Raw genomic sequence first — 20,427 nt, forward strand, 5'->3', positions numbered from 1 at the left:
AGGCATGTTTGTGTACAAGTGCATCATTCTGTGCTTGGGTGACACTGCTGAGGGCATGTGCAGGTCAGAGCAGCAGGACTGTTCGCTGGAGTTTTCGTGATGTCAGAGAGAGCGATGTTTCCTTTGACATCAGGAATGGCACTTTGTGTGGGGTCTACAGCTGAATGGTTATGGCTTCAAGCTGGCCATGAGATCTAGCACTGAAATCAGCCTCTGCCTCCTGCACTCTTCATTTCTGATTTATGGAGAGGAAGAAACAGCAAGGCAGCCAGGCCGTTTCTGCAGGGTGTTATCGTTCAGTGGATCTCCTTCTGGTGGAACGTTGCTGGTGAGCAGGGTGGGACACAGGCTCCTCCTGTCCAGGCCAATGCCAGCTGCGTTTCTACATCTCAGCAGGCTGGTGCTGACTGAGCAGGGCTGAGACTCCCCAGCACATGGGTCTTGGATCAAAGGAACCCATTTTCAGGTGTTGCTCTGCTGTGAGATACAGGCCAGCTGGATCAACACATATACCATAGCTGAGTGCGGTTCCCTTCCCTTTGGAGGCTGTAGAGGGTTAGAATGTTTTTGTTTGGTTGTTTTTTCCTCCAGGAATTTTGTTCCATAATTTCCTAAAAACTGTGAGTGACTGGGTAGTTAAGGAAGACAGAAGAAGTGGCCATGCTGAGGGGAGGAAGGCATTTGGCTGCACTCCTCTTATTTGAGTGTTTCAGCAGGGAGAGACATGGCAGCGCTGAGGGGAGAATTAATCGCCACTCTGGGGTTCCATCTCCTGCTGCCTTTCTTCTAGTGCGTGTGGAACTCTGCTCGTAAGAGCAGCCATTGCACTGGGACCTTGTTTACACTCTACCTCACTAGATGAGGGACTTTTCACCATCTATTCAGGTGCTTGGAATTCCCACTCCGCCTTTCCTTTAACTGCTTGGAGCCGGGCTGCCACTCTTGGGCCCCTGCAGCTTTTTCGCCACTGCTCTGGGTTTTGTTGCACTGCAGGGCCGCAGCCCCTGCCTGCAGAGACATCCCGTAATTCCAGCTTCAGCTGCAGAGCTTCTGATACATTTCATCCACCACCCAGGGATTTTAATTAATTCCTGCTGTTCCAGCTTGCTGGTCCCAAGAGTCCAGCTGTGGCAGTGGGATCAGCTGCCCCCCAGGCTTCTCAAAGCAAAGCCTTTCTTCCATCCCTTCCTGTCTCGGTCAAGCCGCCATTCCGGCATGAGCCCTGAGCTGGTGCCACAGCGCCCTCTGCAGCCTTGGCGGAATCTTGGCACGCGCCCTGCCCAGCCGGGAGCCAACAGCGCCCCTGCTGGCCGTGACCGGAGCTGCGGTCCCGTCTGCCCTGGGTGTCTGGGCAGCAGCTGGGCCCTGCCGAGTGCTGAGGGACTCGGGGAGGTTTGGATCTCATCTCCTTCTTTTCAGGAGTGCTGGCCACAGACCTCAGGCCAGGTAATGAAGTTGTGATAGGAAGAGCTGAGTTGTGGGCTGTCCCCAGCTGTTGTTTCCATCCGCACTCCTTTGGAGCGCAAGTCTCCATGATGGCCTTTGTCTGCCACATAGCCAGGGATGTTCTTCATCAGCTCCAAGGGAAAAGGGCACAAAATAAATCCGCTACAACGCACCCAGAACATTGCTTTCTTTGCGTTGTCCTGAACAAAGTGGAGGGGTTGCCCCAGTGCAATAGACAACTCAGAGGCCACGGCTTGAATGCAACATAATTTAATAAGTTTAAAGAAGAAAAGGAGCTGGCTGACAGAGAGCACCAGGAGCAGCCACTTCGATGGAGCTCCCATGTGGAGCTCTTTGCAGTGCTCTGCAGAGGAAAGACATGCTCTGCATGTCCACACTAGAGTGTCTGGGTAGAGAGGGACAGAAGAGGAGAGGAGAGTAGAACAAGGAAGCCATGGTCCAAAGCTCTAAATACAATTGTCAGAAGCTCTATCTCCTGCCCAAAGGCATGGTTGGAAGTCTTGGGCGTTGTTGCCGGAAGACATGGCCAGCAGCTTTAGCAGGGACGGCATCTGCTGCCACCAAAGCAGTTGGTGATGCAGGAGATGTCAAAGCCCCCAGAGCTGATGGGCACTCCCTGAGAGCTGAGGATGCTGCCAACAGCAGCAGAGGTGGAGGATCCCACGGCGGTGTTCTGTGGGGAGGAGCTGAGGATGGCGCCGGGCAGGGTCACCAGCACAGCAGGCGGCTCAATGACTACGTGGGAGCTCTGGCACTGCCTGACACAGCACTCATTGCAGCTGCTGGCCAGCGGGCAGGGGCCGCAGGGCTGGCAGCAAGGGTCGCAGGGCTTGCAGCAGGACATGGCTTGGGCTCACAGATGCACCTGGCACAGAGGGCAGGGAGAAGCACAGAGTAAGGACACATGAGAAGCAGCAGTGCACCCAAACACCCTGCAGCCAAGGCACCTCCTGGCCCCCACTGCACAGCCCAGCTCAAAGCCCAGGAGCATCCTCAGCCAAGTCCCAGCCTCTCTCTGTCTGCACAAGACCTTCTCTCCCCTGCCCTCTCCCAGCACAAGCAGCTCCCAGGCCTTGGCTCCGACAGCCCCTCACAGCTGAGACCTCCAGCCAGGCAAGAGCTGCTCTTGAAGCAGCAGCAGGAGAAGAGGCTCTGCACTCACCTGTATCCTGAGGAGGAGAAGGTGAGAGAAGTGGATGAGAGAGCAGAGACTTGGGCTGCCTTTTATAGCAGTCCCGGCCTGCCTCAGGCCCAGAGGCTCCTTAGTGGAAGCCATAATTTTCTGACCAGCTCGTGTCAAATGTGCACTATTCCAGGTAATGGTAGGGGCAGTGTCCTGGTTTCCTGTACTGCTGCCTTTTCATTTCCTGGCTAATTCTCTGGGCTTTCCTACATGAAGAGTCATTTCTGTAAGCACTGGGATGAGAGATTCAAGGATTTCCTGGGCAAAACCAATGCTGTGTGCATTTAGAATGCTCAACCATCAGCTGGCAGCATTCTCTGTGGACAAATGTGTTCACCCGTGTCATTCCTGTGGGTTTGGTTTTGTCCAAGATGTCAGGAAATGGGCGTCAGTCTCGTGCTTCTTGCCCCAATGCCCAAGGACATGCCATGTGAGGGATCGTGACACATCATTTTCTGTTGCTTTTCCCATCTCTCCATGATGGCCACTCAGTGTTGCACACAGTTCTGCCTGTGCTGGGAGGGATGGACTCTGTTGCTACTTTAACAGTGCTCAGAGAAAAAATGGTGTTGGCCTCATTTGGATTGTCATCTTTCTGTGCACTCTCAGTGGGTCCTCTGGGAATATCAGGAGTTGTCTGGGGCCTGATCCTTGTCCAGGACACCTGAGTAATTTTCTGCCAGACTTGTCTCCAGTATCTCGTCAGCAGAGTTCCCAGAACTGCACATCTTTGCTGTCTGTTCCTGACTCTTTGCTGACTTTCTGGGATCACACAGATCTTTGCATTATTCCATGCAGGCATGTTTGTGTACAAGTGCATCATTCTGTGCTTGGGTGACACTGCTGAGGGCATGTGCAGGTCAGAGCAGCAGGACTGTTCGCTGGAGTTTTCGTGATGTCAGAGAGAGCGATGTTTCCTTTGACATCAGGAATGGCACTTTGTGTGGGGTCTACAGCTGAATGGTTATGGCTTCAAGCTGGCCATGAGATCTAGCACTGAAATCAGCCTCTGCCTCCTGCACTCTTCATTTCTGATTTATGGAGAGGAAGAAACAGCAAGGCAGCCAGGCCGTTTCTGCAGGGTGTTATCGTTCAGTGGATCTCCTTCTGGTGGAACGTTGCTGGTGAGCAGGGTGGGACACAGGCTCCTCCTGTCCAGGCCAATGCCAGCTGCGTTTCTACATCTCAGCAGGCTGGTGCTGACTGAGCAGGGCTGAGACTCCCCAGCACATGGGTCTTGGATCAAAGGAACCCATTTTCAGGTGTTGCTCTGCTGTGAGATACAGGCCAGCTGGATCAACACATATACCATAGCTGAGTGCGGTTCCCTTCCCTTTGGAGGCTGTAGAGGGTTAGAATGTTTTTGTTTGGTTGTTTTTTCCTCCAGGAATTTTGTTCCATAATTTCCTAAAAACTGTGAGTGACTGGGTAGTTAAGGAAGACAGAAGAAGTGGCCATGCTGAGGGGAGGAAGGCATTTGGCTGCACTCCTCTTATTTGAGTGTTTCAGCAGGGAGAGACATGGCAGCGCTGAGGGGAGAATTAATCGCCACTCTGGGGTTCCATCTCCTGCTGCCTTTCTTCTAGTGCGTGTGGAACTCTGCTCGTAAGAGCAGCCATTGCACTGGGACCTTGTTTACACTCTACCTCACTAGATGAGGGACTTTTCACCATCTATTCAGGTGCTTGGAATTCCCACTCCGCCTTTCCTTTAACTGCTTGGAGCCGGGCTGCCACTCTTGGGCCCCTGCAGCTTTTTCGCCACTGCTCTGGGTTTTGTTGCACTGCAGGGCCGCAGCCCCTGCCTGCAGAGACATCCCGTAATTCCAGCTTCAGCTGCAGAGCTTCTGATACATTTCATCCACCACCCAGGGATTTTAATTAATTCCTGCTGTTCCAGCTTGCTGGTCCCAAGAGTCCAGCTGTGGCAGTGGGATCAGCTGCCCCCCAGGCTTCTCAAAGCAAAGCCTTTCTTCCATCCCTTCCTGTCTCGGTCAAGCCGCCATTCCGGCATGAGCCCTGAGCTGGTGCCACAGCGCCCTCTGCAGCCTTGGCGGAATCTTGGCACGCGCCCTGCCCAGCCGGGAGCCCACAGCGCCCCTGCTGGCCGTGACCGGAGCTGCGGTCCCGTCTGCCCTGGGTGTCTGGGCAGCAGCTGGGCCCTGCCGAGTGCTGAGGGACTCGGGGAGGTTTGGATCTCATCTCCTTCTTTTCAGGAGTGCTGGCCACAGACCTCAGGCCAGGTAATGAAGCTGTGATAGGAAGAGCTGAGTTGTGGGCTGTCCCCAGCTGTTGTTTCCATCCGCACTCCTTTGGAGCGCAAGTCTCCATGATGGCCTTTGTCTGCCACATAGCCAGGGATGTTCTTCATCAGCTCCAAGGGAAAAGGGCACAAAATAAATCCGCTACAACGCACCCAGAACATTGCTTTCTTTGCGTTTTCCTGAACAAAGTGGAGGGGTTGCCCCAGTGCAATAGACAACTCAGAGGCCACGGCTTGAATGCAACATAATTTAATAAGTTTAAAGAAGAAAAGGAGCTGGCTGACAGAGAGCACCAGGAGCAGCCACTTCGATGGAGCTCCCATGTGGAGCTCTTTGCAGTGCTCTGCAGAGGAAAGACATGCTCTGCATGTCCACACTAGAGTGTCTGGGTAGAGAGGGACAGAAGAGGAGAGGAGAGTAGAACAAGGAAGCCATGGTCCAAAGCTCTAAATACAATTGTCAGAAGCTCTATCTCCTGCCCAAAGGCATGGTTGGAAGTCTTGGGCGTTGTTGCCGGAAGACATGGCCAGCAGCTTTAGCAGGGACGGCATCTGCTGCCACCAAAGCAGTTGGTGATGCAGGAGATGTCAAAGCCCCCAGAGCTGATGGGCACTCCCTGAGAGCTGAGGATGCTGCCAACAGCAGCAGAGGTGGAGGATCCCACGGCGGTGTTCTGTGGAGAGGAGCTGAGGATGGCGCCGGGCAGGGTCACCAGCACAGCAGGCGGCTCAATGACCACGTGGGAGCTCTGGCACTGCCTGACACAGCACTCATTGCAGCTGCTGGCCAGCGGGCAGGGGCCGCAGGGCTGGCAGCAAGGGTCGCAGGGCTTGCAGCAGGACATGGCTTGGGCTCACAGATGCACCTGGCACAGAGGGCAGGGAGAAGCACAGAGTAAGGACACATGAGAAGCAGCAGTGCACCCAAACACCCTGCAGCCAAGGCACCTCCTGGCCCCCACTGCACAGCCCAGCTCAAAGCCCAGGAGCATCCTCAGCCAAGTCCCAGCCTCTCTCTGTCTGCACAAGACCTTCTCTCCCCTGCCCTCTCCCAGCACAAGCAGCTCCCAGGCCTTGGCTCTGACAGCCCCTCCCAGCTGTGACCTCCAGCTAGGCAAGAGCTGCTCTTGAAGCAGCAGCAGGAGAAGAGGCTCTGCACTCACCTGATTCCTGAGGAGGAGGAGGTGAGAGAAGTGGATGAGAGAGCAGAGACTTGGGCTGCCTTTTACAGCAGTCCCGGCCTTGACTCAGGCGCAGAGGCTCCTTAGTGGAAGCCATAATTTTCTGACCAGCTCATGTCAAATGTGCACTATTCCAGGTAATGGTAGGGGCAGTGTCCTGGTTTCCTGTACTGCTGCCTTTTCATTTCCTGGCTAATTCTCTGGGCTTTCCTACATGAAGAGTCATTTCTGTAAGCACTGGGATGAGAGATTCAAGGATTTCCTGGGCAAAACCAATGCTGTGTGCATTTAGAATGCTCAACCATCAGCTGGCAGCATTCTCTGTGGACAAATGTGTTCACCCGTGTCATTCCTGTGGGTTTGGTTTTGTCCAAGATGTCAGGAAATGGGCGTCAGTCTCGTGCTTCTTGCCCCAATGCCCAAGGACATGCCATGTGAGGGATCGTGACACATCATTTTCTGTTGCTTTTCCCATCTCTCCATGATGGCCACTCAGTGTTGCACACAGTTCTGCCTGTGCTGGGAGGGATGGACTCTGTTGCTACTTTAACAGTGCTCAGAGAAAAAATGGTGTTGGCCTCATTTGGATTGTCATCTTTCTGTGCACTCTCAGTGGGTCCTCTGGGAATATCAGGAGTTGTCTGGGGCCTGATCCTTGTCCAGGACACCTGAGTAATTTTCTGCCAGGCTTGTCTCCAGTATCTCGTCAGCAGAGTTCCCAGAACTGCACATCTTTGCTGTCTGTTCCTGACTCTTTGCTGACTTTCTGGGATCACACAGATCTTTGCATCATTCCATGCAGGCATGTTTGTGTACAAGTGCATCATTCTGTGCTTGGGTGACACTGCTGAGGGCATGTGCAGGTCAGAGCAGCAGGACTGTTCGCTGGAGTTTTCGTGATGTCAGAGAGAGCGATGTTTCCTTTGACATCAGGAATGGCACTTTGTGTGGGGTCTACAGCTGAATGGTTATGGCTTCAAGCTGGCCATGAGATCTAGCACTGAAATCAGCCTCTGCCTCCTGCACTCTTCATTTCTGATTTATGGAGAGGAAGAAACAGCAAGGCAGCCAGGCCGTTTCTGCAGGGTGTTATCGTTCAGTGGATCTCCTTCTGGTGGAACGTTGCTGGTGAGCAGGGTGGGACACAGGCTCCTCCTGTCCAGGCCAATGCCAGCTGCGTTTCTACATCTCAGCAGGCTGGTGCTGACTGAGCAGGGCTGAGACTCCCCAGCACATGGGTCTTGGATCAAAGGAACCCATTTTCAGGTGTTGCTCTGCTGTGAGATACAGGCCAGCTGGATCAACACATATACCATAGCTGAGTGCGGTTCCCTTCCCTTTGGAGGCTGTAGAGGGTTAGAATGTTTTTGTTTGGTTGTTTTTTCCTCCAGGAATTTTGTTCCATAATTTCCTAAAAACTGTGAGTGACTGGGTAGTTAAGGAAGACAGAAGAAGTGGCCATGCTGAGGGGAGGAAGGCATTTGGCTGCACTCCTCTTATTTGAGTGTTTCAGCAGGGAGAGACATGGCAGCGCTGAGGGGAGAATTAATCGCCACTCTGGGGTTCCATCTCCTGCTGCCTTTCTTCTAGTGCGTGTGGAACTCTGCTCGTAAGAGCAGCCATTGCACTGGGACCTTGTTTACACTCTACCTCACTAGATGAGGGACTTTTCACCATCTATTCAGGTGCTTGGAATTCCCACTCCGCCTTTCCTTTAACTGCTTGGAGCCAGGCTGCCACTCTTGGGCCCCTGCAGCTTTTTCGCCACTGCTCTGGGTTTTGTTGCACTGCAGGGCCGCAGCCCCTGCCTGCAGAGACATCCCGTAATTCCAGCTTCAGCTGCAGAGCTTCTGATACATTTCATCCACCACCCAGGGATTTTAATTAATTCCTGCTGTTCCAGCTTGCTGGTCCCAAGAGTCCAGCTGTGGCAGTGGGATCAGCTGCCCCCCAGGCTTCTCAAAGCAAAGCCTTTCTTCCATCCCTTCCTGTCTCGGTCAAGCCGCCATTCCGGCATGAGCCCTGAGCTGGTGCCACAGCGCCCTCTGCAGCCTTGGCGGAATCTTGGCACGCGCCCTGCCCAGCCGGGAGCCCACAGCGCCCCTGCTGGCCGTGACCGGAGCTGCGGTCCCGTCTGCCCTGGGTGTCTGGGCAGCAGCTGGGCCCTGCCGAGTGCTGAGGGACTCGGGGAGGTTTGGATCTCATCTCCTTCTTTTCAGGAGTGCTGGCCACAGACCTCAGGCCAGGTAATGAAGCTGTGATAGGAAGAGCTGAGTTGTGGGCTGTCCCCAGCTGTTGTTTCCATCCGCACTCCTTTGGAGCGCAAGTCTCCATGATGGCCTTTGTCTGCCACATAGCCAGGGATGTTCTTCATCAGCTCCAAGGGAAAAGGGCACAAAATAAATCCGCTACAACGCACCCAGAACATTGCTTTCTTTGCGTTTTCCTGAACAAAGTGGAGGGGTTGCCCCAGTGCAATAGACAACTCAGAGGCCACGGCTTGAATGCAACATAATTTAATAAGTTTAAAGAAGAAAAGGAGCTGGCTGACAGAGAGCACCAGGAGCAGCCACTTCGATGGAGCTCCCATGTGGAGCTCTTTGCAGTGCTCTGCAGAGGAAAGACATGCTCTGCATGTCCACACTAGAGTGTCTGGGTAGAGAGGGACAGAAGAGGAGAGGAGAGTAGAACAAGGAAGCCATGGTCCAAAGCTCTAAATACAATTGTCAGAAGCTCTATCTCCTGCCCAAAGGCATGGTTGGAAGTCTTGGGCGTTGTTGCCGGAAGACATGGCCAGCAGCTTTAGCAGGGACGGCATCTGCTGCCACCAAAGCAGTTGGTGATGCAGGAGATGTCAAAGCCCCCAGAGCTGATGGGCACTCCCTGAGAGCTGAGGATGCTGCCAACAGCAGCAGAGGTGGAGGATCCCACGGCGGTGTTCTGTGGAGAGGAGCTGAGGATGGCGCCGGGCAGGGTCACCAGCACAGCAGGCGGCTCAATGACCACGTGGGAGCTCTGGCACTGCCTGACACAGCACTCATTGCAGCTGCTGGCCAGCGGGCAGGGGCCGCAGGGCTGGCAGCAAGGGTCGCAGGGCTTGCAGCAGGACATGGCTTGGGCTCACAGATGCACCTGGCACAGAGGGCAGGGAGAAGCACAGAGTAAGGACACATGAGAAGCAGCAGTGCACCCAAACACCCTGCAGCCAAGGCACCTCCTGGCCCCCACTGCACAGCCCAGCTCAAAGCCCAGGAGCATCCTCAGCCAAGTCCCAGCCTCTCTCTGTCTGCACAAGACCTTCTCTCCCCTGCCCTCTCCCAGCACAAGCAGCTCCCAGGCCTTGGCTCTGACAGCCCCTCCCAGCTGTGACCTCCAGCTAGGCAAGAGCTGCTCTTGAAGCAGCAGCAGGAGAAGAGGCTCTGCACTCACCTGATTCCTGAGGAGGAGGAGGTGAGAGAAGTGGATGAGAGAGCAGAGACTTGGGCTGCCTTTTACAGCAGTCCCGGCCTTGACTCAGGCGCAGAGGCTCCTTAGTGGAAGCCATAATTTTCTGACCAGCTCATGTCAAATGTGCACTATTCCAGGTAATGGTAGGGGCAGTGTCCTGGTTTCCTGTACTGCTGCCTTTTCATTTCCTGGCTAATTCTCTGGGCTTTCCTACATGAAGAGTCATTTCTGTAAGCACTGGGATGAGAGATTCAAGGATTTCCTGGGCAAAACCAATGCTGTGTGCATTTAGAATGCTCAACCATCAGCTGGCAGCATTCTCTGTGGACAAATGTGTTCACCCGTGTCATTCCTGTGGGTTTGGTTTTGTCCAAGATGTCAGGAAATGGGCGTCAGTCTCGTGCTTCTTGCCCCAATGCCCAAGGACATGCCATGTGAGGGATCGTGACACATCATTTTCTGTTGCTTTTCCCATCTCTCCATGATGGCCACTCAGTGTTGCACACAGTTCTGCCTGTGCTGGGAGGGATGGACTCTGTTGCTACTTTAACAGTGCTCAGAGAAAAAATGGTGTTGGCCTCATTTGGATTGTCATCTTTCTGTGCACTCTCAGTGGGTCCTCTGGGAATATCAGGAGTTGTCTGGGGCCTGATCCTTGTCCAGGACACCTGAGTAATTTTCTGCCAGGCTTGTCTCCAGTATCTCGTCAGCAGAGTTCCCAGAACTGCACATCTTTGCTGTCTGTTCCTGACTCTTTGCTGACTTTCTGGGATCACACAGATCTTTGCATCATTCCATGCAGGCATGTTTGTGTACAAGTGCATCATTCTGTGCTTGGGTGACACTGCTGAGGGCATGTGCAGGTCAGAGCAGCAGGACTGTTCGCTGGAGTGTTCGTGATGTCAGAGAGAGCGATGTTTCCTTTGACATCAGGAATGTCATTTTGTATGGAATCTACAGCTGAGTGGTCATGGCTTCAAGCTGGCCGAGAACTAGCACTGAAATCAGCTTCTGCCTCCTGCACTCTCCATTTCTGTTTCATGGAGAGGGAGAAACAGCAAGGCAGCCGGGCCACTTCTGCAGGGTGTTATCATGAAGTGGTTCTCCTTCAGGTGGAACGTTGCTGGTGAGCAGGGTGGGACACAGGCTCCTCCTGTCCAGGCCAATGCCAGCTGCGTTTCTACATCTCAGCAGGCTGGTGCTGACTGAGCAGGACGGAGCAGAACCCATATTCAGGTGTTGCTCTGCTGTGAGATGTAACCACATAGCACAGCTGAGTGCTGTTCTCTCCCCTTTAGCAGATGTTGAGGGTTAGAATCTTTCTGTTTGGGTTTTTTTTTCTCCAGGCATTTTGTCCCTTGATTTGGGAGGAAACACTAATGCCTGGGGTACTTAAGAGAGAGAAAAGAAGTGGCCAAGTTCAGGGAAAGAAGGCATTGGGCTGCACTTGTTTTATCAAAGTGTTTCTCATGGAGGCCCAAGATGCCGAGATTTTTGGACTGAGAAAATGTCTTTGAGTGCAGCCCCTAGCTGTCTTTCTCTCTCAGCTTTCAGAGTGGAGAGAGATGGCAGCGCTGTGGGGAGAATTCATCACCACGGTGGGGTTTGGTCTCCTGCTGCCTTTCTTCTACTGAGAGTGGAGTTCTGCCCAGAAGAGCCACCTTTGCACAGGGACCTTGTTAACACTCTGCCTCTCTAAAAGAGGGGCTTCTCACCACCACCTTGCCTTTATGAGCACTGCTTGGAGCTGGGCTGCCACTGCTGGGCCCCTGCTGCTTCTTTGGCACTGCTCTGGGTTTTGCTCCATTGAGCGCCCTGCCTGCAGAGACATCCCGCAGTTCCAGCTTCAGCTGCAGAGCATCTGATACATCTCATCCACCACCCCGCGATTTGTACTCGTTCCAGCTGTTCCATCTTGCTGCTGCCAAGAGTCCAGCTGTGGCAGTGGGATCAACGGCCCCCCGGGCTTCTCAAAGCAAAGCCTTTCTTCCATCCCTTCCTGTCACGGAGAAGCCGCCATTCCGGCATGAGCCCTGAGCTGGTGCCACAGCGCCCTCTGCAGCCTTGGGGGAAACTTGGCACGTGCCCTGCCCAGCCGGGAGCCAACAGCGCCCCTGCTGGCCGTGACCGGAGCTGCGGTCCCGTCTGCCCTAGGTGTCTGGGCAGCAGATGGGCCCTGCCGAGTGCTGAGGGACTCGGGGAGGTTTGGATCTCATCTCCTTCTTTTCAGGAGTGCTGGCCACAGACCTCAGGCCAGGTAATGAAGTTGTGATAGGAAGAGCTGAGTTGTGGGCTGTCCCCAGCTGTTGTTTCCATCCGCACTCCTTTGGAGCGCAAGTCTCCATGATGGCCTTTGTCTGCCACATAGCCAGGGATGTTCTTCATCAGCTCCAAGGGAAAAGGGCACAAAATAAATCCGCTACAACGCACCCAGAACATTGCTTTCTTTGCGTTGTCCTGAACAAAGTGGAGGGGTTGCCCCAGTACAATAGACAACTCAGAGGCCACGGCTTGAATGCAACATAATTTAATAAGTTTAAAGAAGAAAAGGAGCTGGCTGACAGAGAGCACCCGCTTTGATGGAGCTCCCATGTGCTTTCTTTGCGCTGCTTTGCAGAGGAAGGAAGGACGGCATGTCCACACTAGAGTGTCTGGGTAGAGAGGGACAGAAGAGGAGAGGAGAGTAGAACAAGGAAGCCATGGTCCAAAGCTCTAAATACAATTGTCAGAAGCTCTATCTCCTGCCCAAAGGCATGGTTGGAAGTCTTGGGCGTTGTTGCCGGAAGACATGGCCAGCAGCTTTAGCAGGGACGGCATCTGCTGCCACCAAAGCAGTTGGTGATGCAGGAGATGTCAAAGCCCCCAGAGCTGATGGGCACTCCCTGAGAGCTGAGGATGCTGCCAACAGCAGCAGAGGTGGAGGATCCCACGGCGGTGTTCTGTGGGGAGGAGCTGAGGATGGCGCCGGGCAGGGTCACCAGCACAGCAGGCGGCTGAATGGCAACGTGGGAGCTCTGGCACTGCCTGACACAGCACTCATTGCAGCTGCTGGCCAGCGGGCAGGGGCCGCAGGGCTGGCAGCAAGGGTCGCAGGGCTTGCAGCAGGACATGGCTTGGGCTCACAGGTGCACCTGGCACAGAGGGCAGGGAGAAGCACAGAGTGAGGACTCATGAGAAGGAGCAGGGCACCCAAACACCCTGCAGCCAAGGCACCTCCAGGCCCCCACTGCACTGCCCAGCTCAAAGACCAGGAGCGTCCTCAGCCCAGTCCCAGCCTCTCTCTGTCTGCACAAGACCTTCTCTCCCCTGCCCTCTCCCAGCACAAGCAGCTCCCAGGCCTTGGCTCTGACAGCCCCTCCCAGCTGTGACCTCCAGCTAGGCAAGAGCTGCTCTTGAAGCAGCAGCAGGAGAAGAGGCTCTGCACTCACCTGATTCCTGAGGAGGAGGAGGTGAGAGAAGTGGATGAGAGAGCAGAGACTTGGGCTGCCTTTTACAGCAGTCCCGGCCTTGACTCAGGCGCAGAGGCTCCTTAGTGGAAGCCATAATTTTCTGACCAGCTCATGTCAAATGTGCACTATTCCAGGTAATGGTAGGGGCAGTGTCCTGGTTTCCTGTACTGCTGCCTTTTCATTTCCTGGCTAATTCTCTGGGCTTTCCTACATGAAGAGTCATTTCTGTAAGCACTGGGATGAGAGATTCAAGGATTTCCTGGGCAAAACCAATGCTGTGTGCATTTAGAATGCTCAACCATCAGCTGGCAGCATTCTCTGTGGACAAATGTGTTCACCCGTGTCATTCCTGTGGGTTGGGTTTTGTCCAAGATGTTAGGAAATGGGCGTCAGTCTCGTGCTTCTTGCCCCAATGCCCAAGGACATGCCATGTGAGGGATCGTGACACATCATTTTCTGTTGCTTTTCCCATCTCTCCATGATGGCCACTCAGTGTTGCACACAGTTCTGCCTGTGCTGGGAGGGATGGACTCTGTTGCTACTTTAACAGTGCTCAGAGAAAAAATGGTGTTGGCCTCATTTGGATTGTCATCTTTCTGTGCACTCTCAGTGGGTCCTCTGGGAATATCAGGAGTTGTCTGGGTCCTGATCCTTGTCCAGGACACCTGAGTAATTTTCTGCCAGACTTGTCTCCAGTATCTCGTCAGCAGAGTTCCCAGAACTGCACATCTTTGCTGTCTGTTCCTGACTCTTTGCTGACTTTCTGGGATCACACAGATCTTTGCATTATTCCATGCAGGCATGTTTGTGTACAAGTGCATCATTCTGTGCTTGGGTGACACTGCTGAGGGCATGTGCAGGTCAGAGCAGCAGGACTGTTCGATGGAGTGTTCGTGATGTCAGAGAGAGCGATGCTTCCTTTGACATCAGGAATGGCACTTTGTGTGGGGTCTACAGCTGAGTGGTCATGGCTTCAAGCTGGCCGAGAACTAGCACTGAAATCAGCTTCTGCCTCCTGCACTCTCCATTTCTGTTTCATGGAGAGGGAGAAACAGCAAGGCAGCCGGGCCACTTCTGCAGGGTGTTACCATGAAGTGGTTCTCCTTCAGGTGGAACGTTGTTGGTGAGCAGGGTGGGACACAGGCTCCTCCTGTCCAGGCCAATGCCAGCTGCGTTTCTACATCTCAGCAGGCTGGTGCTGACTGAGCAGGACGGAGCAGAACCCATATTCAGGTGTTGCTCTGCTGTGAGATGTAACCACATAGCACAGCTGAGTGCTGTTCTCTCCCCTTTAGCAGATGTTGAGGGTTAGAATCTTTCTGTTTGGGTTTTTTTTTCTCCAGGCATTTTGTCCCTTGATTTGGGAGGAAACACTAATGCCTGGGGTACTTAAGAGAGAGAAAAGAAGTGGCCAAGTTCAGGGAAAGAAGGCATTGGGCTGCACTTGTTTTATCAAAGTGTTTCTCATGGAGGCCCAAGATGCCGAGATTTTTGGACTGAGAAAATGTCTTTGAGTGCAGCCCCTAGCTGTCTTTCTCTCTCAGCTTTCAGAGTGGAGAGAGATGGCAGCGCTGTGGGGAGAATTCATCACCACGGTGGGGTTTGGTCTCCTGCTGCCTTTCTTCTACTGAGAGTGGAGTTCTGCCCAGAAGAGCCACCTTTGCACAGGGACCTTGTTAACACTCTGCCTCTCTAAAAGAGGGGCTTCTCACCACCACCTTGCCTTTATGAGCACTGCTTGGAGCCGGGCTGCCACTGCTGGGCCCCTGCTGCTTCTTTGGCACTGCTCTGGGTTTTGCTCCATTGAGCGCCCTGCCTGCAGAGACATCCCGCAGTTCCAGCTTCAGCTGCAGAGCATCTGATACATCTCATCCACCACCCCGCGATTTGTACTCGTTCCAGCTGTTCCATCTTGCTGCTGCCAAGAGTCCAGCTGTGGCAGTGGGATCAACGGCCCCCCGGGCTTCTCAAAGCAAAGCCTTTCTTCCATCCCTTCCTGTCACGGAGAAGCCGCCATTCCGGCATGAGCCCTGAGCTGGTGCCACAGTGCCCTCTGCAGCCTTGGGGGAAACTTGGCACGTGCCCTGCCCAGCCGGGAGCCAACAGCGCCCCTGCTGGCCGTGACCGGAGCTGCGGTCCCGTCTGCCCTAGGTGTCTGGGCAGCAGATGGGCCCTGCCGAGTGCTGAGGGACTCGGGGAGGTTTGGATCTCATCTCCTTCTTTTCAGGAGTGCTGGCCACAGACCTCAGGCCAGGTAATGAAGTTGTGATAGGAAGAGCTGAGTTGTGGGCTGTCCCCAGCTGTTGTTTCCATCCGCACTCCTTTGGAGCGCAAGTCTCCATGATGGCCTTTGTCTGCCACATAGCCAGGGATGTTCTTCATCAGCTCCAAGGGAAAAGGGCACAAAATAAATCCGCTACAACGCACCCAGAACATTGCTTTCTTTGCGTTGTCCTGAACAAAGTGGAGGGGTTGCCCCAGTACAATAGACAACTCAGAGGCCACGGCTTGAATGCAACATAATTTAATTAGTTTAAAGAAGAATAGGAGCTGGCTGACAGAGAGCACCAGGAGCAGCCACTTCGATTGAGCTCTCATGAGGTTCTCTTTGCAGTGCTCTGGAGAGGAAATCATGCTCGGCATGTCCACACTAGAGTGTCTGGGTAGAGAGGGACAGAAGAGGAGAGGAGAGTAGAACAAGGAAGCCATGGTCCAAAGCTCTAAATACAATTGTCAGAAGCTCTATCTCCTGCCCAAAGGCATGGTTGGAAGTCTTGGGCGTTGTTGCCGGAAGACATGGCCAGCAGCTTTAGCAGGGACGGCATCTGCTGCCACCAAAGCAGTTGGTGATGCAGGAGATGTCAAAGCCCCCAGAGCTGATGGGCACTCCCTGAGAGCTGAGGATGCTGCCAACAGCAGCAGAGGTGGAGGATCCCACGGCGGTGTTCTGTGGGGAGGAGCTGAGGATGGCGCCGGGCAGGGTCACCAGCACAGCAGGCGGCTCAATGACCACGTGGGAGCTCTGGCACTGCCTGACACAGCACTCATTGCAGCTGCTGGCCAGTGGGCAGGGGCCGCAGGGCTGGCAGCAAGGGTCGCAGGGCTTGCAGCAGGACATGGCTTGGGCTCACAGATGCACCTGGCACAGAGGGCAGGGAGAAGCACAGAGTAAGGACACATGAGAAGCAGCAGTGCACCCAAACACCCTGCAGCCAAGGCACCTCCTGGCCCCCACTGCACAGCCCAGCTCAAAGCCCAGGAGCATCCTCAGCCAAGTCCCAGCCTCTCTCTGTCTGCACAAGACCTTCTCTCCCCTGCCCTCTCCCAGCACAAGCAGCTCCCAGGCCTTGGCTCCAACAGCCCCTCCCAGCTGAGACCTCCAGCCAGGCAAGAGCTGCTCTTGAAGCAGCAGCAGGAGAAGAGGCTCTGCACTCACCTGTATCCTGAGGAGGAGAAGGTGAGAGAAGTGGATGAGAGAGCAGAGACTTGGGCTGCCTTTTATAGCAGTCCCGGCCTGCCTCAGGCCCAGAGGCTCCTTAGTGGAAGCCATAATTTTCTGACCAGCTCGTGTCAAATGTGCACTATTCCAGGTAATGGTAGGGGCAGTGTCCTGGTTTCCTGTACTGCTGCCTTTTCATTTCCTGGCTAATTCTCTGGGCTTTCCTACATGAAGAGTCATTTCTGTAAGCACTGGGATGAGAGATTCAAGGATTTCCTGGGCAAAACCAATGCTGTGTGCATTTAGAATGCTCAGACCATCAGCTGGCAGCATTCTCTGTGGACAAATGTGTTCACCCGTGTCATTCCTGTGGGTTTGGTTTTGTCCAAGATGTCAGGAAATGGGCGTCAGTCTCGTGCTTCTTGCCCCAATGCCCAAGGACATGCCATGTGAGGGATTGTGACACATCATTTTCTGTTGCTTTTCCCATCTCTCCATGATGGCCACTCAGTGTTGCACACAGTTCTGCCTGTGCTGGGAGGGATGGACTCTGTTGCTACTTTAACAGTGCTCAGAGAAAAAATGGTGTTGGCCTCATTTGGATTGTCATCTTTCTGTGCACTCTCAGTGGGTCCTCTGGGAATATCAGGAGTTGTCTGGGGCCTGATCCTTGTCCAGGACACCTGAGTAATTTTCTGCCAGACTTGTCTCCAGTATCTCGTCAGCAGAGTTCCCAGAACTGCACATCTTTGCTGTCTGTTCCTGACTCTTTGCTGACTTTCTGGGACCACACAGATCTTTGCATTATTCCATGCAGGCATGTTTGTGTACAAGTGCATCATTCTGTGCTTGGGTGACACTGCTGAGGGCATGTGCAGGTCAGAGCAGCAGGACTGTTCGCTGGAGTTTTCGTGATGTCAGAGAGAGCGATGTTTCCTTTGACATCAGGAATGGCACTTTGTGTGGGGTCTACAGCTGAATGGTTATGGCTTCAAGCTGGCCATGAGATCTAGCACTGAAATCAGCCTCTGCCTCCTGCACTCTTCATTTCTGATTTATGGAGAGGAAGAAACAGCAAGGCAGCCAGGCCGTTTCTGCAGGGTGTTATCGTTCAGTGGATCTCCTTCTGGTGGAACGTTGCTGGTGAGCAGGGTGGGACACAGGCTCCTCCTGTCCAGGCCAATGCCAGCTGCGTTTCTACATCTCAGCAGGCTGGTGCTGACTGAGCAGGGCTGAGACTCCCCAGCACATGGGTCTTGGATCAAAGGAACCCATTTTCAGGTGTTGCTCTGCTGTGAGATACAGGCCAGCTGGATCAACACATATACCATAGCTGAGTGCGGTTCCCTTCCCTTTGGAGGCTGTAGAGGGTTAGAATGTTTTTGTTTGGTTGTTTTTTCCTCCAGGAATTTTGTTCCATAATTTCCTAAAAACTGTGAGTGACTGGGTAGTTAAGGAAGACAGAAGAAGTGGCCATGCTGAGGGGAGGAAGGCATTTGGCTGCACTCCTCTTATTTGAGTGTTTCAGCAGGGAGAGACATGGCAGCGCTGAGGGGAGAATTAATCGCCACTCTGGGGTTCCATCTCCTGCTGCCTTTCTTCTAGTGCGTGTGGAACTCTGCTCGTAAGAGCAGCCATTGCACTGGGACCTTGTTTACACTCTACCTCACTAGATGAGGGACTTTTCACCATCTATTCAGGTGCTTGGAATTCCCACTCCGCCTTTCCTTTAACTGCTTGGAGCCAGGCTGCCACTCTTGGGCCCCTGCAGCTTTTTCGCCACTGCTCTGGGTTTTGTTGCACTGCAGGGCCGCAGCCCCTGCCTGCAGAGACATCCCGTAATTCCAGCTTCAGCTGCAGAGCTTCTGATACATTTCATCCACCACCCAGGGATTTTAATTAATTCCTGCTGTTCCAGCTTGCTGGTCCCAAGAGTCCAGCTGTGGCAGTGGGATCAGCTGCCCCCCAGGCTTCTCAAAGCAAAGCCTTTCTTCCATCCCTTCCTGTCTCGGTCAAGCCGCCATTCCGGCATGAGCCCTGAGCTGGTGCCACAGCGCCCTCTGCAGCCTTGGCGGAATCTTGGCACGCGCCCTGCCCAGCCGGGAGCCAACAGCGCCCCTGCTGGCCGTGACCGGAGCTGCGGTCCCGTCTGCCCTGGGTGTCTGGGCAGCAGCTGGGCCCTGCCGAGTGCTGAGGGACTCGGGGAGGTTTGGATCTCATCTCCTTCTTTTCAGGAGTGCTGGCCACAGACCTCAGGCCAGGTAATGAAGTTGTGATAGGAAGAGCTGAGTTGTGGGCTGTCCCCAGCTGTTGTTTCCATCCGCACTCCTTTGGAGCGCAAGTCTCCATGATGGCCTTTGTCTGCCACATAGCCAGGGATGTTCTTCATCAGCTCCAAGGGAAAAGGGCACAAAATAAATCCGCTACAACGCACCCAGAACATTGCTTTCTTTGCGTTGTCCTGAACAAAGTGGAGGGGTTGCCCCAGTGCAATAGACAACTCAGAGGCCACGGCTTGAATGCAACATAATTTAATAAGTTTAAAGAAGAAAAGGAGCTGGCTGACAGAGAGCACCAGGAGCAGCCACTTCGATGGAGCTCCCATGTGGAGCTCTTTGCAGTGCTCTGCAGAGGAAAGACATGCTCTGCATGTCCACACTAGAGTGTCTGGGTAGAGAGGGACAGAAGAGGAGAGGAGAGTAGAACAAGGAAGCCATGGTCCAAAGCTCTAAATACAATTGTCAGAAGCTCTATCTCCTGCCCAAAGGCATGGTTGGAAGTCTTGGGCGTTGTTGCCGGAAGACATGGCCAGCAGCTTTAGCAGGGACGGCATCTGCTGCCACCAAAGCAGTTGGTGATGCAGGAGATGTCAAAGCCCCCAGAGCTGATGGGCACTCCCTGAGAGCTGAGGATGCTGCCAACAGCAGCAGAGGTGGAGGATCCCACGGCGGTGTTCTGTGGGGAGGAGCTGAGGATGGCGCCGGGCAGGGTCACCAGCACAGCAGGCGGCTCAATGACCACATGGGAGCTCTGGCACTGCCTGACACAGCACTCATTGCAGCTGCTGGCCAGCGGGCAGGGGCCGCAGGGCTGGCAGCAAGGGTCGCAGGGCTTGCAGCAGGACATGGCTTGGGCTCACAGATGCACCTGGCACAGAGGGCAGGGAGAAGCACAGAGTAAGGACACATGAGAAGCAGCAGTGCACCCAAACACCCTGCAGCCAAGGCACCTCCTGGCCCCCACTGCACAGCCCAGCTCAAAGCCCAGGAGCATCCTCAGCCAAGTCCCAGCCTCTCTCTGTCTGCACAAGACCTTCTCTCCCCTGCCCTCTCCCAGCACAAGCAGCTCCCAGGCCTTGGCTCTGACAGCCCCTCACAGCTGAGACCTCCAGCCAGGCAAGAGCTGCTCTTGAAGCAGCAGCAGGAGAAGAGGCTCTGCACTCACCTGTATCCTGAGGAGGAGAAGGTGAGAGAAGTGGATGAGAGAGCAGAGACTTGGGCTGCCTTTTATAGCAGTCCCGGCCTGCCTCAGGCCCAGAGGCTCCTTAGTGGAAGCCATAATTTTCTGACCAGCTCGTGTCAAATGTGCACTATTCCAGGTAATGGTAGGGGCAGTGTCCTGGTTTCCTGTACTGCTGCCTTTTCATTTCCTGGCTAATTCTCTGGGCTTTCCTACATGAAGAGTCATTTCTGTAAGCACTGGGATGAGAGATTCAAGGATTTCCTGGGCAAAACCAATGCTGTGTGCATTTAGAATGCTCAGACCATCAGCTGGCAGCATTCTCTGTGGACAAATGTGTTCACCCGTGTCATTCCTGTGGGTTTGGTTTTGTCCAAGATGTCAGGAAATGGGCGTCAGTCTCGTGCTTCTTGCCCCAATGCCCAAGGACATGCCATGTGAGGGATTGTGACACATCATTTTCTGTTGCTTTTCCCATCTCTCCATGATGGCCACTCAGTGTTGCACACAGTTCTGCCTGTGCTGGGAGGGATGGACTCT

The 20,427-nt window shown here is 54.1% G+C and overlaps 6 protein-coding genes across 6 annotated transcripts; all 6 read right to left on the minus strand.

Annotated features, from left to right (window-relative positions):
- Nucleotides 1–2,002: 2,002 nt before the first annotated feature.
- Nucleotides 2,003–2,311, minus strand: LOC135292458 (feather keratin Cos2-2-like). The gene has a single exon (XM_064406658.1). It carries the CDS (start codon nt 2,309–2,311, stop codon nt 2,003–2,005), a length of 309 nt encoding a protein of 102 aa, XP_064262728.1.
- A 3,137-nt stretch (nt 2,312–5,448) lies between these two features.
- On the minus strand, nt 5,449–5,757 carry LOC135292459 (feather keratin Cos2-2-like). The gene has a single exon (XM_064406659.1). The coding sequence runs from the start codon at nt 5,755–5,757 to the stop codon at nt 5,449–5,451; it is 309 nt and encodes a 102-aa protein (XP_064262729.1).
- Nucleotides 5,758–8,895: 3,138 nt separating this feature from the next.
- Nucleotides 8,896–9,204, minus strand: LOC135292460 (feather keratin Cos2-2-like). Its single transcript, XM_064406660.1, has one exon. It carries the CDS (start codon nt 9,202–9,204, stop codon nt 8,896–8,898), a length of 309 nt encoding a protein of 102 aa, XP_064262730.1.
- A 3,137-nt stretch (nt 9,205–12,341) lies between these two features.
- Nucleotides 12,342–12,650, minus strand: LOC135292461 (feather keratin Cos1-2-like). Its single transcript, XM_064406662.1, has one exon. The coding sequence runs from the start codon at nt 12,648–12,650 to the stop codon at nt 12,342–12,344; it is 309 nt and encodes a 102-aa protein (XP_064262732.1).
- A 3,148-nt stretch (nt 12,651–15,798) lies between these two features.
- On the minus strand, nt 15,799–16,107 carry LOC135292462 (feather keratin Cos2-2-like). Its single transcript, XM_064406663.1, has one exon. It carries the CDS (start codon nt 16,105–16,107, stop codon nt 15,799–15,801), a length of 309 nt encoding a protein of 102 aa, XP_064262733.1.
- Nucleotides 16,108–19,245: 3,138 nt separating this feature from the next.
- Nucleotides 19,246–19,554, minus strand: LOC135292463 (feather keratin Cos2-2-like). The gene has a single exon (XM_064406664.1). The coding sequence runs from the start codon at nt 19,552–19,554 to the stop codon at nt 19,246–19,248; it is 309 nt and encodes a 102-aa protein (XP_064262734.1).
- Between the last annotated feature and the right edge of the window lie 873 nt (nt 19,555–20,427).

Source organism: Passer domesticus, unplaced genomic scaffold, assembly GCF_036417665.1.
Source record: "Passer domesticus isolate bPasDom1 unplaced genomic scaffold, bPasDom1.hap1 HAP1_SCAFFOLD_368, whole genome shotgun sequence".
In the NCBI taxonomy this organism is placed as follows: domain Eukaryota; kingdom Metazoa; phylum Chordata; class Aves; order Passeriformes; family Passeridae; genus Passer; species Passer domesticus.

Bases quoted from the DNA above. Each gene is read 5' to 3' on its own strand.
- LOC135292462 (XM_064406663.1), bottom strand. From the start codon at position 16,107: ATGTCCTGCTGCAAGCCCTGCGACCCTTGCTGCCAGCCCTGCGGCCCC.
- LOC135292458 (XM_064406658.1), bottom strand. From the start codon at position 2,311: ATGTCCTGCTGCAAGCCCTGCGACCCTTGCTGCCAGCCCTGCGGCCCC.
- LOC135292461 (XM_064406662.1), bottom strand. From the start codon at position 12,650: ATGTCCTGCTGCAAGCCCTGCGACCCTTGCTGCCAGCCCTGCGGCCCC.
- LOC135292460 (XM_064406660.1), bottom strand. From the start codon at position 9,204: ATGTCCTGCTGCAAGCCCTGCGACCCTTGCTGCCAGCCCTGCGGCCCC.
- LOC135292463 (XM_064406664.1), bottom strand. From the start codon at position 19,554: ATGTCCTGCTGCAAGCCCTGCGACCCTTGCTGCCAGCCCTGCGGCCCC.
- LOC135292459 (XM_064406659.1), bottom strand. From the start codon at position 5,757: ATGTCCTGCTGCAAGCCCTGCGACCCTTGCTGCCAGCCCTGCGGCCCC.